Here is a 23,562-nt window from a genome sequence, read left to right as displayed (position 1 = left end):
TTTGAGTTCCACAAACTGGTTGAGTCCACTTCATATCATGTTTGAGCATATGTACCAGAACTGTCTGAAAGCCTCTTGATTTGTGTCAATACAGTAGTGAGGTCATATGATGACTTCTTGATTACCCTCTGATGGCAACCTATTCATGAATATGAAACTGGGTTGCATCATAAGCATTGCCAAACCATCTATCTGATCAAAACTGACGGTAGGCTGGATCAAGAGACAAGGCATTTAATTTGCTGACTCTGCATGTTGAAGTGAACACTGTGTGGAAACAGGTTTTGAATGAAAGGAGATTCAGTGAGGTCCTAGCTAATGACTTGAATCTGATTTAATTTGGAGAAGTCAGAATCCAGGAAAGACTCCACTTAGGAAAACAATTTAAGTGATCTAGGCCTATGCAAGTGACAGCTGGACAACAAGTCAGAGAGGACTTTGTTATGACCAGGATCCTTTCTATCATGATGATAGAATGTTTCCAAAATCACAGAGTGAAGCCCTTGACAGTAATCCTAACCAAGTTCCCCCCTCCAAAAAAAAACAACCAAAGAAAAAAAAAACAGCTACTTGTGAGATAGGGGCTCTCAAAGAGGAGTGCATTCTAGCTTCTGCAATTCTTACCATTATTTATGCTGAAAGACTGTCTGGACAAGAGATAAATGTGAATGAGAAGATGGTCCAGGCTAAGATGGAACACATGGGTCTGAGGTTGTTTGAGAAGATTTGGTCTGTCTGGGATCTTCCTGGGCAGATCTACTGCTAGATTGAGATGATCAATGATCCAGGATTTGTCTCAGAGGAGAACGGCAATCAGAATCATTTTGTATATATGGCCCATCAATTTATGAATATTCTTTGGAACTATGATTGTGGGTGGGGAGGAAAAGGCCCACAGACCCTACCAACTGAGAGAAATAGTCCCAATGGACCAAAACTCAGGATCTGATACTGAGGGAATGAAGGTGGACATTTTGTGATTTCACCTGGTTGCAAAAACATTGATTAATATCTGTCCCCATAGCTGGCACATTTGATTAAGACCAATGCATGGAGGGACACTCTGCATGGAGTATGTCCCCTCCTTGAAAGGAATGACAAGACAGTGAGTCTGCTGGGAATATAATGTCTCAACTGGATGTCAATTTCACATTGTGTGCATTATCACCAGAATGTTGAGTTATGGTGATTTTGTAATCTCTGTTCGAGGCACTACATAACTATCACTGACTTGTCTGACATGACCTTACTCTTCAGACAGTCACTCCAAAAATGAAAGACTTTGATGATAGCAAGAGACTGATATGGAGACCTGTGCTCTTTGGACCCCAATGGCCACTGAGATTGTTGTTGAAGTCTGGTACCAGATGGACTCCCCCAAAACAGGTCCATTGCATCTTTACACAGGGTCACAGCAAGCTGCAGCTGCTCAGGAGGTATTCCTGTTGTGAGTCATCCTTGTTTGTGCTACTGCGTACAATTAGAAGCATCATTAATATGTGTGGATGTTGCTCATAATCAAATTCATCTGAGGGCTTGATGATATAAGCTTACATACCATATCTGAACAAAACCTGATCAGATATACTGCTCCGAGAATGTTCAAATGCTCAGGCAAACTGGTGCAAACACCTCATTCATATTCACAAATGTTGATCATAATTGAAGTCTCCCACAAAATCTTAATGATACAAGCTTACATTTGATCAAGATGTGATAAAAAACCCAGCTTGCAATCTCAGCCAATCAGATGCAAGATCACTTCATCATTATGTGCTTATGTTGCTTGTAATCAAATTCCACTGAGATCTCAATGATATAAGCTTTACATACCAAATCTGGTCAGAATTTTATCAGAAATATAGCTTCTGAGTTATTCACAAGCTCCACCAGTCATATGCAAGATCACCTTATTAATATGCACACATCTTACTTATTAATAAATTTGTCCAAGATCCTTTAGAAATAAGTATATATTCCAAGTAGGATCAAAATTGGATCAGAAATAAGAATCTCAGATTGGCAAAAATCTCAGTCAAACAGATGCAAGAAGATCTGCTTAATATGTGTCGATTTTGTTCATTATTGACCATGTCAGAGCACATATTTCAAGTTTAATTGAAGTCAGATAAAAAATATGACCTCCAGAGTGGTAACCAGCACGACCAATCAGATACAAGATCTTGCTCTTTACATAGCCAACATTTATCCATGACTCTAAGTTGTAAACAGAATGTTTACAAGCATCTGGGTTCAAGGTCAGCCTTGTTTATAATTAGACTAGGTTTTCTGTTCAAATGATTCACATCTAGGTCTAAATATATCCAAATAGGGACTTGATAAACAAATACTTCATTCATGTTGTAGGTCAATCAGTGGGAATCCATCCTGATCAGAATATACAGTTGTGTTCAGATATAATTTGAGCAGAACTATTTATTAAACTATTCACTGGAATTATTAATATGCTGCTAACTGTTGGAGTCATAAACATTACTTTCTGATTATTGTGAATGCATTCAAAGACATTCTGGATTGCATCACCGTATTACATCAGGACATTCGGGATTACTGGAATTCATTCAGAAGATTCTATATTTTTGGAACTGTAACAGGTCATTTCAAATCAATTGAGATTTAATTCACAATGCTCCAAGCATCTTTTGCATTTTCACTTTTTATTGTATAGAAATAAAGTACTTGTTGACTTTGCTAAAATTGATGGTTTCACATATTTCTCTTATATAATTCAAAATGTAGATTTGTAATAATGAAATAAAGCTATAATACAAGTCTGATAGAAAAAGGATATATAAAATGGCTTCCACAGTGGAAATAAATAATTGTCGATGGAGAGTTGCCCCTACTGTAAGCTCACCAAAAAGGGTTAAGATTCATGCTGAACACTAATCTGTAATGAACTTCTGTAAAATCTAGGCAAAAGTTGTTGTTTTCAATTACTTCAAAACATTGACATTTATTTTGTTTTTGATTGGTGTTTTACAACAAGTCAGCTGGAGAAAAGTGCCTTGGCTAATGATACACTATGGGAGAATTTAAACTTGCACTTTTACAACTTCTAGTCCAGCATACTAATCGATGATCAAATCTATCGTCTGAAAATATAATATCTGTAAACATTACAGCATTATTAGCTATGAACAAGATCAAAAAGAAATTCTGGAACCAGAAAGAACTCTGTGTGATGCTGGAATGTGTCTGACTGTGTCTCTACTCACCATATGCCCCAATGGATCAGTGACTGTATCCCTCTTACAATCAGTTTGAATGGACCAGTGACTATGTTTCTACTTACAATAATTCCCCATGGGCAAAGGGTGGTGTCCATACTTTCAATAAGTCTGAATGGACCAGTGAATGTGTCCCTACTTACAATAAGTCTGAATGGACCAGTGATTGTGTCCTTACTTACTATAAGACCACATGGACATGTGACTCTCCCTACTCACAATAAGTCCCCATGTACCAATGATTGTACCCCTACTTATAATAAGTATGAATGGACTTGTGACTATGTCCCTACTTACAATAAGTCCCCATGGACCAGGCAGCTTGTAGATGATCCTGAACAAGTGGAAGAAGAAGAATATCAGCGTCGTGATGAAGGCTGACATAGTTACAAACTGAACCCAACCTCCACCAAGGGTCACCCAGTACACCCATACGGCACAGATAAAGGCAATTATATCCAAAACCTGCAGTGAAAAAAAACAGAAGCTAAAAAACATGAGTCTGCTCTGCAATGGATTTGATGAAATCAATTATCAGTTTTAACATCTTCATCTACAATTTCTTATCTCTTAACATAGAAGTCATCATTTTCCAAAAATTCAAACTTGAGACTATTTAAAAAGTAAGCTGACATAAAAAAATGAGCTAAAATTCTCATTAATGCCTTTTTATCTGAAAATCAGCCAATTCTGAAAAAGCAAAATAATTTTTTTTAATTAATGGATATATATCTGGAGAAAATGAATGAATGGATGAATAAATGAATGAATGTATGTTTACATCTTTTCTTGACACATTCAATCTTGCATACAAAGACTACCTTTGGGACTGGCAAATTCTTACCTTTATGAGCAGGTAATCTTTACAATAGAGGTAAACTACACCATAATTATTTTCACATGGAATGTGTTGTTCATGATTTTTATGTAAAGGTGATCAAATCAGTGAGGTGACTGCCATAGCAGGGTTGAATGAACAAGATACATTTCCTACTAGGCACAAAATACAAAAAAATATCAATTACAATTTTAAAAAAGATAGTCAGCCTGAGGAACATGAACACTGATGATTCTTCTAGCTTCTATTTGATCCTTCTAGCTTCTATTTGATCCGTCCAGCTTCTATTGACTCATGTGGACATCAAACAAGAATTTCTCAATGGGATTGAAATGTGACTGCTTGAGATGTATTATTGAAGATTTTATGATGCTGACACAGTGGTAACATTTTATTTTTCATTGAAAATCTGACAGATAGCAATGGTAGGCCAGAATGTTGTACCTTTAATATTTCACTGGAGCAAATCTGTACAATTTTATTTTCACTGGAAGTAGGACATATAGTAATGACAGGCCAGAATGCTGAAACATTAATATTTCACTGTGACAACTGTAAAATGTTCAATGATAATCAGACAGATTGCAATGGTAGGCCATAATTCTGCACCATACATATTTCACTGGTAGAATCATAACATTTTATTTTTACTGAAAATATGAAAGGCAGAAATGGTGGGTGAGAATATTGCATCATTAATATTTCAATTCATTTGACAGTCAGGCTAGCTGGGAAGGCAATATGATAAAATGTGAACGCTTCTCTACTTGAGCAAACCCATCAACTTTGCAATAACTTTTTTTCCCAAACATGATATTATTGATAATAATAATAATAATAATGTTATGAATAATAATGTTACTATTAGTATTAATGATCATAATGGTTTAGTTATTTAGAAGTAGCAAAAACATGATCTATGATGTACCATTGTGGTCGTATTGAATGTCAATGTCATAATTCTCACCTAGTATAAACTGGACCACATAATAAATCATACATGTGACATCCCCCAAACATAAAAGTTAGAATCTTTTGCAAAATTGTGGAATTTTCATCTATATCAGTCTCTCTAATTTTTTTCTCTAAATGTTCAACAGTTTAAATTGTATTGCTTTTTATTAGCAATAGGGGTTCTTTTTTTCTCCACATTTCTAATTTATAGTAGAAATGACCTCAAGCAATACCCATCTCTCCTACCAGAGGACACTTCATGGATGCCATCAAAAATGCTTCCTACTTGGTAACAAAGACTGAGTTTGAAACTGTTAGTAGCCTTTACACAAAAGATCTATTCTATTTGATATTTTGTTTTCCCACTGAAGATACATGGTGCGTCTAGCTATGCACAAAAATACACTACATTCTTTGTTTATGTTGGGGGATAATCCTCACTGACTATGGCATCTCATATAAAATACATGTAATATATCTCCATTCTAAACTTGTAGCGGGCATAGTTTCAATATCCCATTTGTGTAACATTTTTGAATCCTAAGTTAACAATGTTACAAGTATTGTGTTATCATTTTTTTTGTTAGACATATCTGTTTGGGCACGGGTTCGTTCAATACAGAGACCCCTGTCTAAATAAATATGATGATATGTGCTCAATGTGAGTTTTTTTCTTTCTGTGTTAGACATATCTGTCTGAGGAAGACAAAGCTGTCTGGGCACTGGGTATTTAAATACTGTAATCCCTGTCTACAAAAATATTATAATGATATATGTTCAACATGATTTTCTTCTTCTTTTCTTAACTGATAAAATTTTAATGGTTTTTATAATTTCCTCCTGTTAATTGGTAAAATAATAAAATAAACTAGAGACAAACAGTCATACATATAATTATATTGTTATAAAGGATGTACAATATATCAATGTAAATTATACAATTTTATATAATGCATTAGCATTAAGTCCATTAGGATACAGAGTATCTAACTTATGAATTCAATAAGTTTCTTTTATGAGTCTATTCATGTCACCATGCACAATATCTATTGGGATGAAAGAAAAATCAAGTAGAGAGTGATTATTGGTGTTAAAGTGTGTTGAAACATTAGAGGAAAACTGAGGATCTCTATAATTTTTTATATGAAAGCGATGATTATTCATTCTCTTAGAGACTTGTTGTAGCTTTTGTCCAACATATTGCATGCTACATTTTTTACAGGTTATTAAATAAATCACATCAGTTGATATGCAGTTAGTGTTATCGCGTAGAGAAAATACCTCTTTTGTATTAGCACTACTGAAAGAAGTACTTTCTCTTATGTTTGCACATTGAGAACACCGGTGTCTGTTACATTTAGATGACGAAAAGTGTATTTTTTTATTTTCTGTCTGTTTAGTTCTGATTAAAAAATCTTGCAAATTCTTGGGTCTTCTAAAAGCGAGAACTGGTTTAATTTTGAAAAGTGATTTGACGCTAGTTTCATTGGATAAATTTAGGAGACTATAATATTTATTAATTATACGACCTATATTAGGTAATGAAGGATTATATTGTATTGTGAAAGGAATTACATCTCTCTCTATTTTACATTCTGCTGTGTTTAAAGCCTCATGTTGAGTAAGATTAAGGGCTTTGTTCAGTGCAGAATCAATTATGTATGTAGGATAATTTCTATTTTGGAAATAAGTTCGTAATTTATTCAAAGAATTTTGTAATTGACAATCATCTGAAATAATGTGTCAGTATCTTTTGGCCTGGCTATATGGTATGCCATTTTTACATCACATGGGATGACATGAAGAATATTCTACATATTGGTGGATATTAGTTTCTTTGATATGAATATTTGTAGAGATAGTGTTATCAATATTTTTTATTACATTTACATCTAAAAATGAAACTTGAGTACTTGATGCAGTATAAGTAAATTTAATTGTCGGATGAAAATGATTCAGGCGATCAATAAATATTTTTAGTTCTTCAGTTGAATGGTTCCAGATCATAAATATGTCATCTAAAAATCTAAACCAAACAGATGGATTAAACTTTCTGTTTTGACGAAAATCTTTTTCTAATTTACCCATGAAAAGGGAAGCGTATGAAGGAGCCATGGGACTACCCATTGCTGCACCCATTATTTGTATGTAATTCATATTATTGAATTGAAAATAATTGTTTTCCAAGATAAGTTTTATTATTTTACATATATCTTTACTAGATAGTGTGTTATTATTAAGATTGTTATCAATAAAATATTTACATGCTTCAAAACCATTTGCATGTGGAATGTTGGTATATAGTGATGTTACATCTAATGATACAAGGATTGAGTTATCCAATAGCTGTGGAATAGACTTCAACTTTTTAATGAAATCAGTGGTATCTTTAATGTATGAAGGAAGTGATTTCATTAAAGGTTGTAAAACACTATCAATAAATTTGGATAGGTTTTCAGTATATGAATTATAGCCTGATATAATAGGTCATCCTGGATAATTCAAAGGTAAATTATGGTCAGGATTTTTATGAGTTTTGGGTAATATGCAGAATTGAGGTGTACGTATGTTAAGAGGGAAAGTATCAAACTCCTCAATTACGGAATTATTATTTTTAGCAATCTCATTAATGCATGTTGAAATATTTGATTTAATTTCTATTGACAGGTTTTTGTCAATATGTTTGTAGTATTTTTCATCATTTAATTGACGTTCAACTTTTTTAACATAATCATCTTGATTCATAATAATAATAGTGTTTGATTTATCAGCCTTTTTAATAATTATACTGTCGTCATTCATTAGATTATGTAAAGACTTAATTTCGTCCTTAGAAATATTACTATGATATTGCTTTTTATGATTATCAGTTAATATCTCTTTTGTGATCACGTCAATATAAAAATCTAAATATGAATCACGTCCACTAGCTGGTGTAAAAGATGATTTAATTGTGTTAAAATAACCCATTTTTTTAGAATGAAAAGAAAACGATTTACGCTCTGAATTATTGCATGCTTTATCATAAAAAAATTCTTTTAATTTTAAGCGTCTAGAGAAATTAAAAATTTCTTCAGCTAATTTAATTTTATTGTGACATTTTGGTTTATGACAAAATTTTAGCCCTTTGCCTAACAATATATAGTCATTGTCAGTTAATATTCTACGTGAGAGGTTTAAGACTGTTTCTTTACCTCTCTTAATTTGTTTACTTCGCTTTGTTTCTTTTTTCCACTCTCTTCTACTGTTGAACCTGTGGAACCTCCTATATTGTTGTCTTGTGATGTCGTCTCTATTAGACTTTGCAAAATCTTTACCAGGTTTGTCAGCGTCTTTCGCATGGTCACTGTTTCCGATTCCCCCCATTTTACGGTTTCTGCGTATGTCTTCTTTGTTGTGCCCTGGGAAGTCAAGTTTTTTCGCTGTTGTTCATTCTGTTGGTTCTTATTTGAATTTACATAATTCCTACTTATGTCGACTCTTTCGGTTACTGAAATTTTGGGAGGTGCTATAGGAGTATTACTTTTCCTTACAGTAGTTTCTGTGGGTTTAGAATACTTCTTTTCTTGCTGTTTAGTACTCTGTTCTTGTGTTAATTTGTTGTTTTTATGCTGCTGTTCATTTTTCTTGCGTGATACTGTGTTGTTTTTCTGCTGCTGTTTTTTCGGTTGTTGATGGATTATATGCTGTTCTCCATTTTTTTTGGCTTGTTTATTTTTCTCCTCTTTACTCTTTCATAAATTGTTCAGTTTTTCATTTTGCTTCAGAAGTATATCATTTTTCAATGAATCTGTTTTTTGATATATTTCTTGGTCGAAACTGAAAAGTCTTTGCCCATCTATTTTCTTCCTCAGTTCATCCCTAACATTTTCCATCTGTTTTCCGACATTTTGTGATATTATTTGTTGTTCTTCTGCTAATCTCTCAACTATGTTTAGCGAGACTTTATGTAACAGTCTGTCGATAGAATCTTGGAAATCTTTATTTCTGCTTCCTATGTATATCTTCAGTTTCAGTCGTAGACCTGATGGAATGATCCCCTCCTCAACACATCTGTTCAAGAAACTGCTGTGGAGGCTGCTTTTCATTTGTTTTTCAGATAGTTTCAATATTTGATGTATCATTTATGACATTACGTAATGACGTAATTGTTGTTTTAAAATAAAAGACGTCATCCGTTACTTTCAAAACATTTCGTGCCTGAAGAAGCATACATTAAATGCGAATTATCGGCGTTTGTGTTGTTTTTTTATCACAACTCCTGTTAATTGGAGTTTATCCACCATGTTGGTCATAGGGTCTCCTCCCCCTCACCCACAATCTGGTAATAATTATTACTGACTACTGGTTCCTTTAGAGTAAATTGTATTAAGCTTTGTTAGGTAAGTCTGTCTTAGTGTAAACCGTTGATATGTGGACATATAACATCTCATTCAGGTGGGGGCTTTTCTAACATGTGAAGGTGAGTGTGTGGGGGGTGACCAAGACTTCTAGACATGATCTTATTTTGTGCGAAGATGATATTTCCAGCATGTGAGGACTAAGTATGCCCCCTTGTGTGGCCTCTATCATGCTTACTAATGAACTACCACACCTCAACAATTAAAAGCTTTTCTTAGCAGAGAGTTCAGCAGACTGAGTTTCTTCCATTATGTTTTTAGTTTCAAAATCTTTTGCAAGCGATTTTTACAAAAAGTCATTATAATACTATTTCACTGTAGCTTTTGTTGAAAATTGTCATCATTGTGTCAAGTTGAGTATTATAAGGCAGAGATTTTGAATATTCCAATGCAGCCCGAAGGATGGACTCAGCATGCAAAGTTATACTTAATGGGTGTTAATCTACATCAATAGCCTCAACAAGAAGTAAAATAGCTGCTGTTTAATTTCAGGGGAGTTAACCCACAGCAATAGTCTCAACAAAAAGTAAAATAGCCACTGTTTAATTTCAGGGGAGTTAACCCACAGCAACAACCTCAACAAGAAGCAAAATAGCGGCTGTTTAATTTCAGGGGAGTTAACCCACAGCAACAGCCTCAACAAGAAGTAAAATAGCTGCTGTTTAATTTCATTACTGTGACCATCTGAGTTTTACAGATACAAGCTTTTGATTAATCTGACTCTCACTAATGCAGTCCTAAGAAGTCTGAACCCAGAGTATAAATATGTAATTAAGGGGAGTTAACCCACAGCAATAGTCTCAATAGAAAGTAAAATGGCTGCTGTTATTTACTGACTGAATTATGATCTAAGGTCATGAATAGTGCAGAAATAAAGTACAATTGCTTAGTCTGCCAAATTGGCCACCAGACATGCATTGGTATTGATGAGTGGTTTGGAATCTGATCTCACCTATTCCTAAATACTGAAATTATTGTAAATAAATCTGTCTCCAACACATCAGTGCATGTTTTGACCATTATGAAATGATAATATCACTTGTGGCTCTTCAGTTATGATCAGCACGTAAGCAATCTGTACAGCATATTTTTCCTCATCAAATCACAACCTTGTCTCCTTTCACCATTTCTATATACCAGGCAACAGTAGAAAATCAGCTGTTCAATCAATATCAAGGAACCAATCAGGTGTGACTTTGCTTCATCAAAATGATCATTTTCTGTGGTTGTCTTGAGCATCTGTGTATTTGTCATGTGACTATCATGAGATAAATATCTCATCTTATCACAGTTGAAGAATGTATTAAATTATCAAATCTGATCAATTTTACATTATAACCCAAATTACTCAGAACACTGTCTACTTCCTCAAAACAGACTGAATAGCCAATTATCCACTGATGTAGTGCAGTAATTCTAAATGGTGACAGGAGGTAGCAGTGTTTTTTTTTCTACATGGACTTTCAAATGGTCAAACACAGGATTTGATGTGGAAACATGCGCTAGGATTGCTGAAAGTTCCCATCAACTGACTAATGCAAGAGCCATTTGAAATACGTGTCTAAAAATTATCAATATGTGTACTGATGCATTTTTGACAGATCTGTTTGCAATAATTTCAATATTTCATGCATAGCTGGGATCATACCACAAATCACCCATCATTATCAATACAGATTCAGTGACTGATTTATCTATCAGAAATGAAGCTTCTACGGCAGAGTTGTCAAACAAATTCATTGGTAAGGCCAGCACACCAGTTCTCTTGTTAGTGTCTAATTTATATGCTTATAAATAGTCCATCATACGTATGGCCTGAGTGAAGTATATGAATATCTAACCTGGCCTGCCAAAGCCAATGGGTTTGACAACACCACACTTGAGTGTTTATAAGCAAGTGCTGACTGACAACTGATGCATGATGGACACAGGGCCACACTATAAGCTCATTTAGCATTAAGGTGGTGGGGAGGGGTGGGTGGGTACAAAAACAGGAATTTATAGAAAAACAAGACTTTCTTGAAAGGAATGACATTTACTGGCTGATAATAATTTCCAGGAAGTCAAGATAAAAACATTTCTTTTCTTTTAACTGCTGATGTGTGTTCAAATCATTTCTGAAATCTTTTAAGCAACAAGAAGTTTCTAAGTAGCTGCCATGGCAGCCATATTGCACGTAAGTTTGGCATGATTTTCTCTAAAGGACAAACTATACATCATTGCATGTCCTTTATTTAAAACCCCATTAGAATGTGATTATTAATACAGGGGAAGTAACAATAACAAGATTTTCAATATGGCTGCTATGGTGGCCATACTGGATATCAGATCAGCACCATTTTAATTTATACCAAGTAAACATCATAAGATGTCATTTGGTGAAAACTTCATGTTGATATGATTATACATCTAGCAATAAGATGGCCACCATAATAGCTATACTGGCAGTCTTATCAGCACATTTAAATTTAGAACATACTAGTTGTCACAAGAAGCTTTTCAGTGAAAACCCAATATCAATATAACCTCCCAATGAAAAAAATAGAAATAAGATTTTCATGATTCCTGCCATGATGGCTATATTGGATGCCAGATTAGCACCTATTATTTACTTCCAATTAGACATTAGAAGAAGTCTTTTTGTGGAAAACTCCATATTGATAATGCCATCAACACAGAAGGAGTAGTGTAAAAGATTTTCAAGATGGTTGCTGTGGCTGAAATACTTCATATCAGATCATTGCCATTTTGATCTGGGGCCAACAAGACACAAGTACTTTTCCTCTCAAAATCCCATTTTGACAAGACTTTCCATTCCATACTTGATGTGAGATTGGCACCATTTTTATTTATTACCAAACCAGATATTTATAACATGTTAGATGAAAACTCCAAGTTTATATGATTTTCCATTCCGAAGTATTGATAACAAGACAGTCAATATGGCTGTCATAGTGGCCATATTTAATGTTAGATCTTCACTATTTTCATTTGAGACCAACTAAACTAGTGAAAACTTCATACTAATAATTCAGGAGTAGCAACAGAACAGCTTTCAAGATGGCCATTGTGGTAGTCATACTGGATGTCCACGTGTCACCATCTACAATTAGGCTGAACTATTCAGTCAAAATAAGACTTCTGGCGAAAGCTGCACACTGATATAATTTTCTGTTCAGGACAAGTAGTTATTATATGCTCATTGTTTTCTCTGCTAACTTTACATTGTCATAATTGTGCAATATTGTTTACCTCTTAAGTCCAAGGAACAGAGGGATGATAATCTGAATGAATGGATGTGACTAGGACATTATACCAGGACCATGTTGCTTCTGTTCTAGACCTCTAATGATTAATTTTAGTCCCACCCAAGGATGGATATAGCAATGTATAATAGGAGACCATGCATTCTGAAAAAAAATTGTCACATAATTTTCTATACTCATACACACACAAACATATATATATATATATATATATATAACTAGTTATACAAATATAGAAAATTATGTGCCCCTAAAATGACCCAATAACACGGGTGCACAACCTGTGGCCCACGGACCAGATACGGCCTATGAAAGTGTTCTGTCCAGCCCTCAGGGCAAATTAAAACAACACAGAAATCTGGCCCGTGAACAGTAGTTATATTAAAGTAAGTAGTGTTTGTGGCCTTCAAGTGATCTTAGAAAATGCAATCTGGCACTTGGCCAAAAAAGGTTGTACACCCCTGCAATAAAAGTTCATGCACTGTATGCAATAACAACTTCAGTCCATGATTCTTTATAACACTACATGTAGTTAAGCAGACTTGAAATACAGCATGATTATGTGTGTCTTTTCCCCCAAGATTCCAAGCAAGTAACTAGAGATTAGAATTACAGTTCCTTAACATAATACTAACCACTTCAACTATTTTCAGGATTGCCTTCAAAGACCTAATATACAACCTATCCAAGCCAATTCCATCTCCTGAGGAATGGGTAGTAGTTATGGTTGTATTCTGCTCATATGTTGCCATGATTCTCCTGGGTTTCAAACAAGCTGATCTGAAATTCAAAAAGAAAAGTTGAATCATTTTTGGGTTGTTTTATTATCCAACAAGAATTTGTTTCTACTGACTTTTAAAAGATTTAAGTACCATAGTTGGTGATACATTATTTGGATGAACAATAACTAGACTTTAAGTAAGAACAAGTTTAATTGGGTTTCAGATTCCTCCCCTGGATGTTATCTGCCCATTAAAAACAGCCGGCCAATAAATCTGAGCCAATCAGATGCTTTCTTTATCAATTTCACTTCCAATGCCATTGGCTGAATGTTACAAAACTGTGACAAATGTTTCAGTGTTACTCTTTATTGTGTATCTTCATACATATCTAATGGCACATTAGCATCATTTGTGAAAGTTTCAATGGCCTTATGCAAGAAATCTTTTTGTCAGAGTTGGTCTTCATCTCTTGAGCAGTTATATTTACATAAAGTTGTGGCAATGTTTTTATTTTCTATCTGTACAATTAAACATGACTACAGAGTATATTTGATGGAGGATTTGCATCAGTTACATGAATTTTTATTATTTGCTTAAAAAGGTTTTCTTTTCTTGGTAATAGCAGCCATATCTGATGGCATATTTGTATCACTGTATCAACAATGAAGTTCTTTATGCCAGTGCTTTCTGTCAATATCCCAAAAAATGCATCCAAATCAAACACTCACAAAGATAAAGCCAGAAATCCATGAAATTCTTGAAATACACAAATCAGTTCTATATAAACTATACTCTTTTAAAAGTTGAACACCATCTCATCTTGAAATCACCACATTTGTAAAATGTGAAATCAAACTTCAAACACACAACTACCAATGTAGAAATTAGACTTGCATTTTTGAGAGTTTTTGTATTTTAATGTTCAAACACACAATTACAATTAGTTGAGCAGATTCAACATCATTTTATTTAGACTCAATTATTGAATGTAAGATATTCTAATGCTATTTAGGTTACAAAATCTCTAGTTTATCATATATGTTATTACGTATATTGGATTTAATTTATATTTGATTTAATTTAATTGTTTGTAAGTTTTAAATTTTTATTTTTATATTTTTTCTTTACATGTCAATGTAATGTAATTTTGTTTACTAGATATTTTCCTGAAAATTCATTTTGACCTGACTCTTTTGTGGAGGCCTAATAATAGAAACTGTTTCTATTTTTTTACCTAGTTCCTGGCCTTGATTGAGGTTCAAGTAAACAACTTTTTTTAAATTCATTTTTAGACTAAATTAGTGTGTGAATGGTGGTGGTGAAATCGAGGCTGTACTGTGCTAAATGCCCTTAGACTTGTAGATATTTTCTAAATCTTTATAGATTTTGATCATGTGACCCTCATTTGGGAATCTTGTTTTGCATCTTGAGTTACTGTATACTCATTGTTGATAGAGATTTTTCTCAGTCTGGGCTTAAAACATTTGATGTCAAGATGTTCATTTGTTTGTGACCAGTCTGGCAATTACATTTTAATGTTTATTCAAATTATTTGGATTCTAAGTATAATCCGTTTTCCTTGAAAAATTTGAGTGTTCATACAGAATTCTTGGACAAAAGACATTTCATTAATTCAAACATCACTTTACAACACCACAAAGGATACAGTATACGTCATTGCCTTCCATCTTGGATTTTTCGTCAAGACTCAAACTTGAATTCATTAGAACATTTTATTATTAGACTTCTAAAATTTATTTCGTGGATTATTCTTGGATATGATTATTATAAAGGAAATTCTTATTTTTTCATTTTTACAGAGTTTTCGAGGGTAATAAATTTGTTACAGTTTTCAAGGCTTGTTGTTTTCACTCTTTCTTTTGTCACTGTTTATTCAAGCCTAAACAAGTAACATAAGAGTGTAAAAATAAAAAAGTTAAAAAAAATCATTTGGATATTTTTGGGATGAATTTTTGGGGTGTTTATTAAACCAATGAGTGAAATCATCTAATTTGAATCAAACACACCCGCTTTTAAGTCAAATAATACGTATAACAATGAACCCAGACTCTGACCAGCCAGTACATCATGTGTATGCAGAGCAGGGTCTGTTCTATATTATAATGATTACCCCCAACAAACTGTATAGCACTGATATAAAACATCATCTACTGGTATGTAAAGAAATATCAATAACAAGTTTTTATATGATAATATATGTGAACTAGGTAAACTGTGCTAACTTAACATTTGAACAATATATTCAGGGGCATTTCCAGACAATAAGTTTGCCTGGAAAATATTCAGCCTGTCCATGCACAATGTGGAAATATCTGACCTTTCATGGATAGGCTGGAGTATGTCCAGCCTATTTCATAATGACACAGGCATTTTCCAGTCTTTATTTTCTGGGAATTATTTCAATATTTACCACTGACAATATTTCTACTGAAATATCTTAGTAGCCACATAACAATAATGAAAATTACAGAGCTGTGTCATTACAATATTTATTCCAGACAATTATACCACTTTAGGTATTATATAATGGGCTCTAGAACACTAACTTGCATCAGGATGAATGCATCTTAGCATCAATTAATTAATATCTTCAGTTTTCAAACTGTAAATAATCATCCAAACTTAAAATCAACATCAGATTGTTTACAGTTTGTTTCTTTACTGGAATGTCTAGTCACAATTCATTTTGGTAGGTAACCTTCGACTTACACAAAATTTGCATTAATGAGATTTCATATGAATATTTTAATTTTGATTATTAATTTTTAAAGATGAACAAATATTTATTTGTCTAAAACAAAAGAAAAAAATCAGTATTTGTCTATGGATAAAAGGAAGGGTATTAAAGTTAACTGAACTACCTGGTATGTATTTTTTCATTAAATAAATTAAAGGCAATAAAACCAAAACTGTTGAGTATGCATTTATGAGCTCTGTATCTACTCTTGAGAAGAACACTATCATGTAAGTCAGAGGCTGCCTTTATATATCAAAAACACAGTTTTCATGAAGTGGAAAAAATGTAAGCAATGACCTTTGAATTTACCCCAAGGTCAATTAGGTATTATCATAGGAAGCATTTTAGTGGAAATGATATACATATCTACATTAAAATATTCATACCTTCAGGAGAAAGAAAGATAACAAAATTTACAAGATGACTGCCACTGATGGCAACATTGGATTTAGGACCATTTACATGTCCTAAGAAGTCTTCAACTGAAAATGCCATATCAATTTGACCATTTACATGTCCTAAGAAGTCTTCAACTAAAAATGCCATATCAATATGACCATTTACATGTCCTAAGAAGTCTTCAACTGAAAATGCACCATATCAATATGATGAGTTATATGTCCTAAGAAGTCTTCAACTGAAAATGCGACATCAATATGACCATTTACATGTCCTATGAAGTCTTCAAATAAAAATGCCATATCAATATGACCAATTCAGGAGGTATGCAACAGAGATAAAAAGACTTTCAAGATGTTGGCCTATGGAGCCATAATGAACGTTAGATCAGCCCAGACCTGCAATTATTTTCAAAAGTAACTAATCTAATAATGAATTATTTTGAAAACTTTTGATAACAATTACAATTTTAATTTTGTGTAATGTAATTCACTTACTCAATGAATTATTTGGTTCATATCTTTTATATACATTAAATGACACAAAATGTGCAATTTGTGTTTTAACAGTCACTGAATAATATAATTATTTTTATAAAAAGAAAAACTTTCCTTTTTCATAATGAAATGTATTTTACACTTTGAAGAAAAGCACAATAGATACTCCAAATTAAACTTTATTTATTATTTAAATACCTACTAACTTACTGTTACTTCCTTTCATTTTTGGCTGGGACTGTTATTCATGAGAGAGGAGACTACAAAAAGTTTTTGACAGCCAATCACTCAAGATCTTTTTAACTCAACATTAATATAATTAAGTTAAAATGTTATTATACCATGTTACATGAATCTTACAGCCATAGCACATGTGATACTGTACCATTCAACTTCAAATACATTTTATGTTCATGCTTAATGATATGGTTTGGAATTTCTCTGACTATCAGGAGGATAAACTATATGTCTTTAGTCTGTTTCTTAAATAAAACAAGGCCCTTTAAGAAACTGCTGTATAAAACATGTCTTACTACATGTATATCTGCATAAAATGTAAATGAAATTTGTCAAAAACTATGTGAAAATATAATTTATGTTCATGTGTAATTATATTGTCTGTAACTTCTCTGATTAAAATCCTGGCAATCTTTAAGAGATGGAAAAGCAAAACATTCTGAAACAAAACATGGCCAATTATAAGACTGCTGTCATAAAAAATTCTATATAATGTAAACACATAATTTTTTCTTATTATTATATACCTGTTCCTTACTGAGATTTTAAAGAACTGCAAATCAGTTTTGTTCGACTTGACAAGATATTTATGAAACTTAACTGTAATAATGCTATAATTAGAACAGAGTCTTAATTACAGGGTATTTGTTACTTTAATTGTTTACATTACAGTACTGGTAATCAAAACAAAGCATATTACAATTATTACAAATACCTGTCTTTACCTAGGAAATTAATCATTACAGATAATTACAATTATTGATAGCAATTAAACCAGGTCTGATCAGCTCCATTTTCACTGCAGAACAAACACATAGAAAAAACAGTGTTTCTGTGAAAACTCCATTTCAGTTTCACAATCTGTTCAGAAAGATAAATGATGACAAGGTCTTCATGATAAACACTGGCAGCCATGGGTGTTGGCAGTGGACACCATTATCCTCTAGGCCATCTGGACCACAACATTAATGTGTATGTCAAGTTTCAAGGCAATCCTCCCAGTGGCATAGGAAAAGTAGTGATAATCAGCAGTTGTCTAACAGATGAATGATGATGTAATCAGTTGACAGCCTAACAATAACCCAGATGACAAGCCATGGCATAAGATTTCTTGACCAGTAGAGCTAAAATTCCTTAAGGATTATAAAATATGTCAGAAACTTAAAATTACAGAATGTAAATGAATGCAGGCTTTCTACAAACTGTACATTAGTGAATAAGAAAAAGATGTAAAGATCAGCACAATAAAAGATTGTCTTTCTTTCTCACTCTTTTTAAAAATAAAACTGGAAGCATCTTCTAATGTTTGCTGCTGAATGTTTAATTCCATTTTTCCATGATGGCTCAAATAAAAATATGCATTGAAAATATGTTTCATTTTCAAGGTGAATTCACTTTAGGTATGAAATAATATATGCCAAACCCTCCTCAAAATTAAATCAAATCTATGTGCATTTAAAACTACCTCTCAAAAAGCCTCTATGTTGAGATGCATGAACCGTCATAAAATTAAATTCCCTCAAAGTACATCGATCAATATTCTGCAGTAAGATTTAAAATCTGATCTGTACACAATCAAACCCTAGTCAAGTTTAGATCATACCAAAGAAAAATCATTCTAAACTGTGCATATTTTGTTGTGAACTTAAGTAACAGGATATTTATTCACCTAATCACAAGGAAACATTAAGGATATACCATTCACTATATAAAACCACATACACAAGTACACTAGGTTTTATATGGACACTCTTGTATTTCAGTTTTTGTATGTTCTTGATGATGATGTTCTTAGTGATGAGTTTACAAAGTTTCCACAAGTAAATTTCTAGAAGTAGCAAAATTATGCAAATAATCTACACTTGTTTGTATTCCAGTGTTTCCCTTACCCTCATTTGCACTTCAGAGACCCCCAAATATTTAGCTTGACCCCAAGTTTTTTTTAATACTCAGTCTGACCAACAGTTTTGACACCAAGGAGATTTTTTACTTTCAGTCTTGCAACCCTAGGGGATATACTGGTATTCACAACATCTCTTTCTTACAAAGATTTCCATGACAGTAACCAAAGTAAATTTGTTCATACAATTTAGGTCCAACAGCCATTATGGCAAACACTAATGGGAACATAGCTAAAGAACAATGTCCTGCAATTGAAAATAGCCAAGTCCATCGGCAAAGAATCTATAATGGCCTTAAATACACAACAATCATAACAACAGAAGGCTAAAAAGTTCATCAGCTTCTTCCTGTTTTTTTTCTTCATGAATCTACTTTGACCAGTTATATATTAAATTTTTCACTAAATTAAAGACCAGAATGTAATCAATGGCTACATAGCTAGCCCTTAGAAAGCTCTGAGTACTGGTAGTCTCCAGCAGCCATTGTAAATAATAATTGTCACATACAGGGATTTCCTGTTATCGGTTTATCGTCCCAAGTTAAGACACACAGATATTGCAACAGGTTAGACATTATAAGACATACAACCACCTCCCCGAAAAACATCAAAATATCATAAGCATTATATAGTTTTAAAAATCATAATATCTTGCCATAAAAGAAACAAAATACATCCCAGTTCTACAGAAAATCCCAGACCCACCAATCCCCTATTGAAAATTAAATGGTCATGCCATAAGACTCTAATTGCATTATATAATTTCTCTGCAATGCAAGGCCTAATTGCTGGCAGGGGACGGCCATGGACCATTGACCGTCATGTGGCTTCCTATAGTTTATTTTGCTGTTTTTATGGGGTTTAATGCTACTTATCAGCATATGATAGGTTAGACATGGTAGCTGACATATTTTGTGAGGAAGAAGCAGGAAGAACCACCAACCCACATGAAGCTACTGGCAAACTTTAAAAAAAAGCATATTCATGTAGGCTGAACTGAGACTCAAACATGGACAGAGGAGACTTGCATGAGTGATCTATAAATGTGAGCACCATTTGGCCACCCAAGGACACTGGCTTCCAATAAACCAAACTGCAATTTCTAGCCTCAGTTCTTGTGATAATTAAAACAATCTCCAGGGGTACACAAGTTTATGGGGTAAATTTCAAAGGGTACACTAAATATGAACATGTCTTACCTATTTGATCATTTGTGCATTACCACTGCATAGAAATAACAAAAAAAGTCATTCTTCATGAATTTATGACAAAATCCATTAACTCATTAACCTTGCATGCCATGTTTTTGTGTCATAAGGATGTACCATACTTCTGACCTCTGTAATATCAACACCAAAATGGATGGTACAACAACAGAAGAAAGATGTAGTTCTGTATTGATATCAAATAAAATAGACTTTCAAGTGGCATTAAAAAACATACAGCATTAAAATACATAATGTTTGAGAGTAAAAAGTGGCCAGGACATGAAAATCATGGGTCCAATACACTAAAAAACAAAGTCCAATTTTCACCCTTCTGTCATCAAAGAAATAACCTATTAGGTGAAAATGAAAAGAATGTCCAGGGGACAATGAGTTAAGGGTTATCTTAATACCAATTGCATGGGTGTGACTGCTTGGGCATTGGGTTTTTCTTTGCTTTTTTTTGTTTTTAGACACTGAATAATATATTTCTGTATATTTTTGGCCACAAACAATGAGATTTTTTACATCTGCAGAAGATTTAGTACACATATGTACAAAGTTAGCCCCTATTATCCACTCAGGATATGTGCTATAAAACCCACTTCAAATGTCTGTAAAGAAGAACAGTTAAGATGCAGTTTGTTTTTCCTTGTGCAGCTGATGATACTGACACAAAAGATGGAGGTTGTTGTTTTGAGGATTTAATGTCATTTTCAGTGCATCATAGGCTACACATGGTAGAAAGTACAACCATTTTAGGAAGAAGCCAGGAAAACCCAATAAGAACCACAAGTCATGGGAAACTAGTGGTAGGCTTTCTCACATAATGAAATTGACTGAGCATGAGAATCGAACCCAAGCGGACAGAGGCGAGATGGTAGTGATTGGTAGAACCTTGTGATTTAGAGCAGGGGTCGGCAACCTAAGGCACATGTGCCATAGGTGGCATGCCAGTAAGTTTTTTGTGGCACGCAAAGGGCAGCCAAAAATCTCAATTTTAACAGTGTTACTGTTACTCTTTTACTGGTAGCATGCGCTTGTTCATTTTGTAATTAATCCAGAAAAAAGTGGCACACTATGTAAAAAAGGTTGCCGACCCCTGATTTAGAGCACTCTGCCATTCTGGACCCCAAAGCTGCAGGCAGAACTTTTTAAGGCATGCTAGTGATAGCTAAAATCATTAACAAAAGAATTATAGACTGTTATGAAGAGGTAAATTAATTTTGAATCCATTTAGGATGAATGATCTGTAGCATTCTCTAATTGGGAAAGGGGCGGCATACATTTTAGAGACACAAAGGAAATAGCAAATAGTACTTAATGCATTAACATTACAAAAAAATTAATGTCTTATTAGCTTTGAAAGTTTACAACATTAACTTTGCATTTTACTTTGAGCTGGGCATGCAAGAGAGGCTTCAGTGTGCAGAACAAAATCAAGACTAAGGGAAGGTCCAGAATAAAACATGAGACATTAACACAAATGATGTGAGTTAAAGAAGAGGGACCTAGGGTGGAAGAATACAATCCAAAGCCATGCATCAGACATTTTTTGAAATGCGACATAAACAAAAGTGAACTATATTGTAGTTAAAGAATATGATATTTGTACATGATAACAATTTTAATACATAGTTAATTTTAAAGAATAATAAATAATTGCAAATAAATAAAACTGACTGTGTCTGTTTATTACTGGCATTTTAATGGACATTTAGCCACTTCAGCATTGTTCTGAGAGGGGACTGTAACTTTTGCTGGTGGGACTCCTATCTTTATCAAGTTAGGAGTCCTAGCCTCCAAGTTTTATCAAGTTAGGAGTCTTGGACTCCTAGTTTTAAAATCCTAATGAAATCTCGGTGTACATTGTGAATGCAGAGCAATTATTTTCAACGAAATTTGGCTCCTGGTAAAAAAAAATATTGTAATGCATTTTGATGGTCTATATTTTCACTAATGGAGTAAAAATAATGCTGTGGTGAAAACTCTGATTGCTTGATAACTCTCTTTCATAATTCAGAATATGTAAGAAATCATTTTTCCTCTTGCATTTTTATCTTCCAAACTTCTGTTGCAACTTTGTATTTTGTCACAACTAAATAATCCTTGTTCTAAAAGAGATCTCCAAAGACTGATATTTTGAAGTCTAGTCGTTTACCATTATTTTCTCTTCTACATTTGTTCGTTTTTTTAGTTTTGCAATCGATCCCTCTTTTTCACCAGTTATTTACTGACTTGGTATTATTATTAGTCCACAGTCCAACCACAAGTTTGTTCTGAAAAGGAATTACAACATAATTCCAAACTAAACGTGTCAACTTGGGCTCAAAATATGTAAGGAAGACTAGATATTTCTGAAAATAAATGTCTCAGTCATCAACTGTAGTCTTGCCATAAATCAGCTGATTTATCAGTTGCACACGTGCTCAAAAACACACAACATGTATCATCTTATCACAAACTCTTATCACAAACTAAGAAAACAACATGTTGGTCAGAAGCTACTTGTCCACAGACAAACATATCTTGTGGTCATCTTGTATCTTGTGGTGAGCCGATGTGCCGTTGCAAATTAAAATCCATGCTAAATAATAATAATAACAATAATAATAATGTACTTGCATACCCAAATAATTTACTATGACATACAGCCATAAATGTATGAATCTGGCCATAGAAATGCTAAATGACACAACTTTTGCTAGTCGTTCTCCAAATATTTTGAATTAATGGCGAAATAAAAAGAATGGAGGAAAACAACTAATCGGCCTGATGTATATTTATATGCATACATGATTTATAGTACGGCCCCACAAACACTTGATTCTGTGGAAACTAATGTGTACACATTAGTTTCCACAGAATCAAGTGTCTGTGTAGGGCCCCGCCCTCCACAATACATTAATACAGCAAGTTCCCAAATGCGGCAATTCAAAATGCAACTTACCATTAACTTTTTAAATAACCCTTAATGCTTCCAAACTGACACAGGAAAAACAATAAACTCCAGCCGAAAGATTATCGCCTAAATCTGCCAAATCTATGTTTACTTGATGACGTACAGGTAAACCTATTATATTTTGTGTTGATGTCTCTTTCAAGACACGAGAGAGCAATTTCTTATCAGACTGT

At 33.5% G+C, this 23,562-nt stretch overlaps 1 protein-coding gene across 1 annotated transcript in view; it reads right to left on the bottom strand.

Annotated features, from left to right (window-relative positions):
* Window positions 1–23,533, bottom strand: part of LOC149780700 (MARVEL domain-containing protein 1-like) — a 42,121-nt gene extending 18,588 nt beyond the window's left edge. Inside the window, exons 1-3 of the mRNA XM_089937735.1 lie at window positions 23,378–23,533; window positions 13,345–13,489; window positions 3,549–3,716 (exon numbers count right to left, since the gene is read on the bottom strand). Of these exons, the coding sequence (XP_089793861.1) occupies window positions 3,549–3,716; window positions 13,345–13,461 (285 nt within the window). The 5' untranslated portion in view covers window positions 13,462–13,489; window positions 23,378–23,533. The remainder of the gene's footprint in view (window positions 1–3,548; window positions 3,717–13,344; window positions 13,490–23,377) is intronic.
* Between the last annotated feature and the right edge of the window lie 29 nt (window positions 23,534–23,562).

The sequence above is a fragment of the Sinohyriopsis cumingii genome, chromosome 16, assembly GCF_028554795.1.
Source record: "Sinohyriopsis cumingii isolate HCF-2022 chromosome 16, ASM2855479v2, whole genome shotgun sequence".
Taxonomy (NCBI): domain Eukaryota; kingdom Metazoa; phylum Mollusca; class Bivalvia; order Unionida; family Unionidae; genus Sinohyriopsis; species Sinohyriopsis cumingii.
The sequence above is the reverse complement of the archived record's forward strand: the minus strand, read 5'-3'. Positions and strand labels throughout refer to the sequence as shown.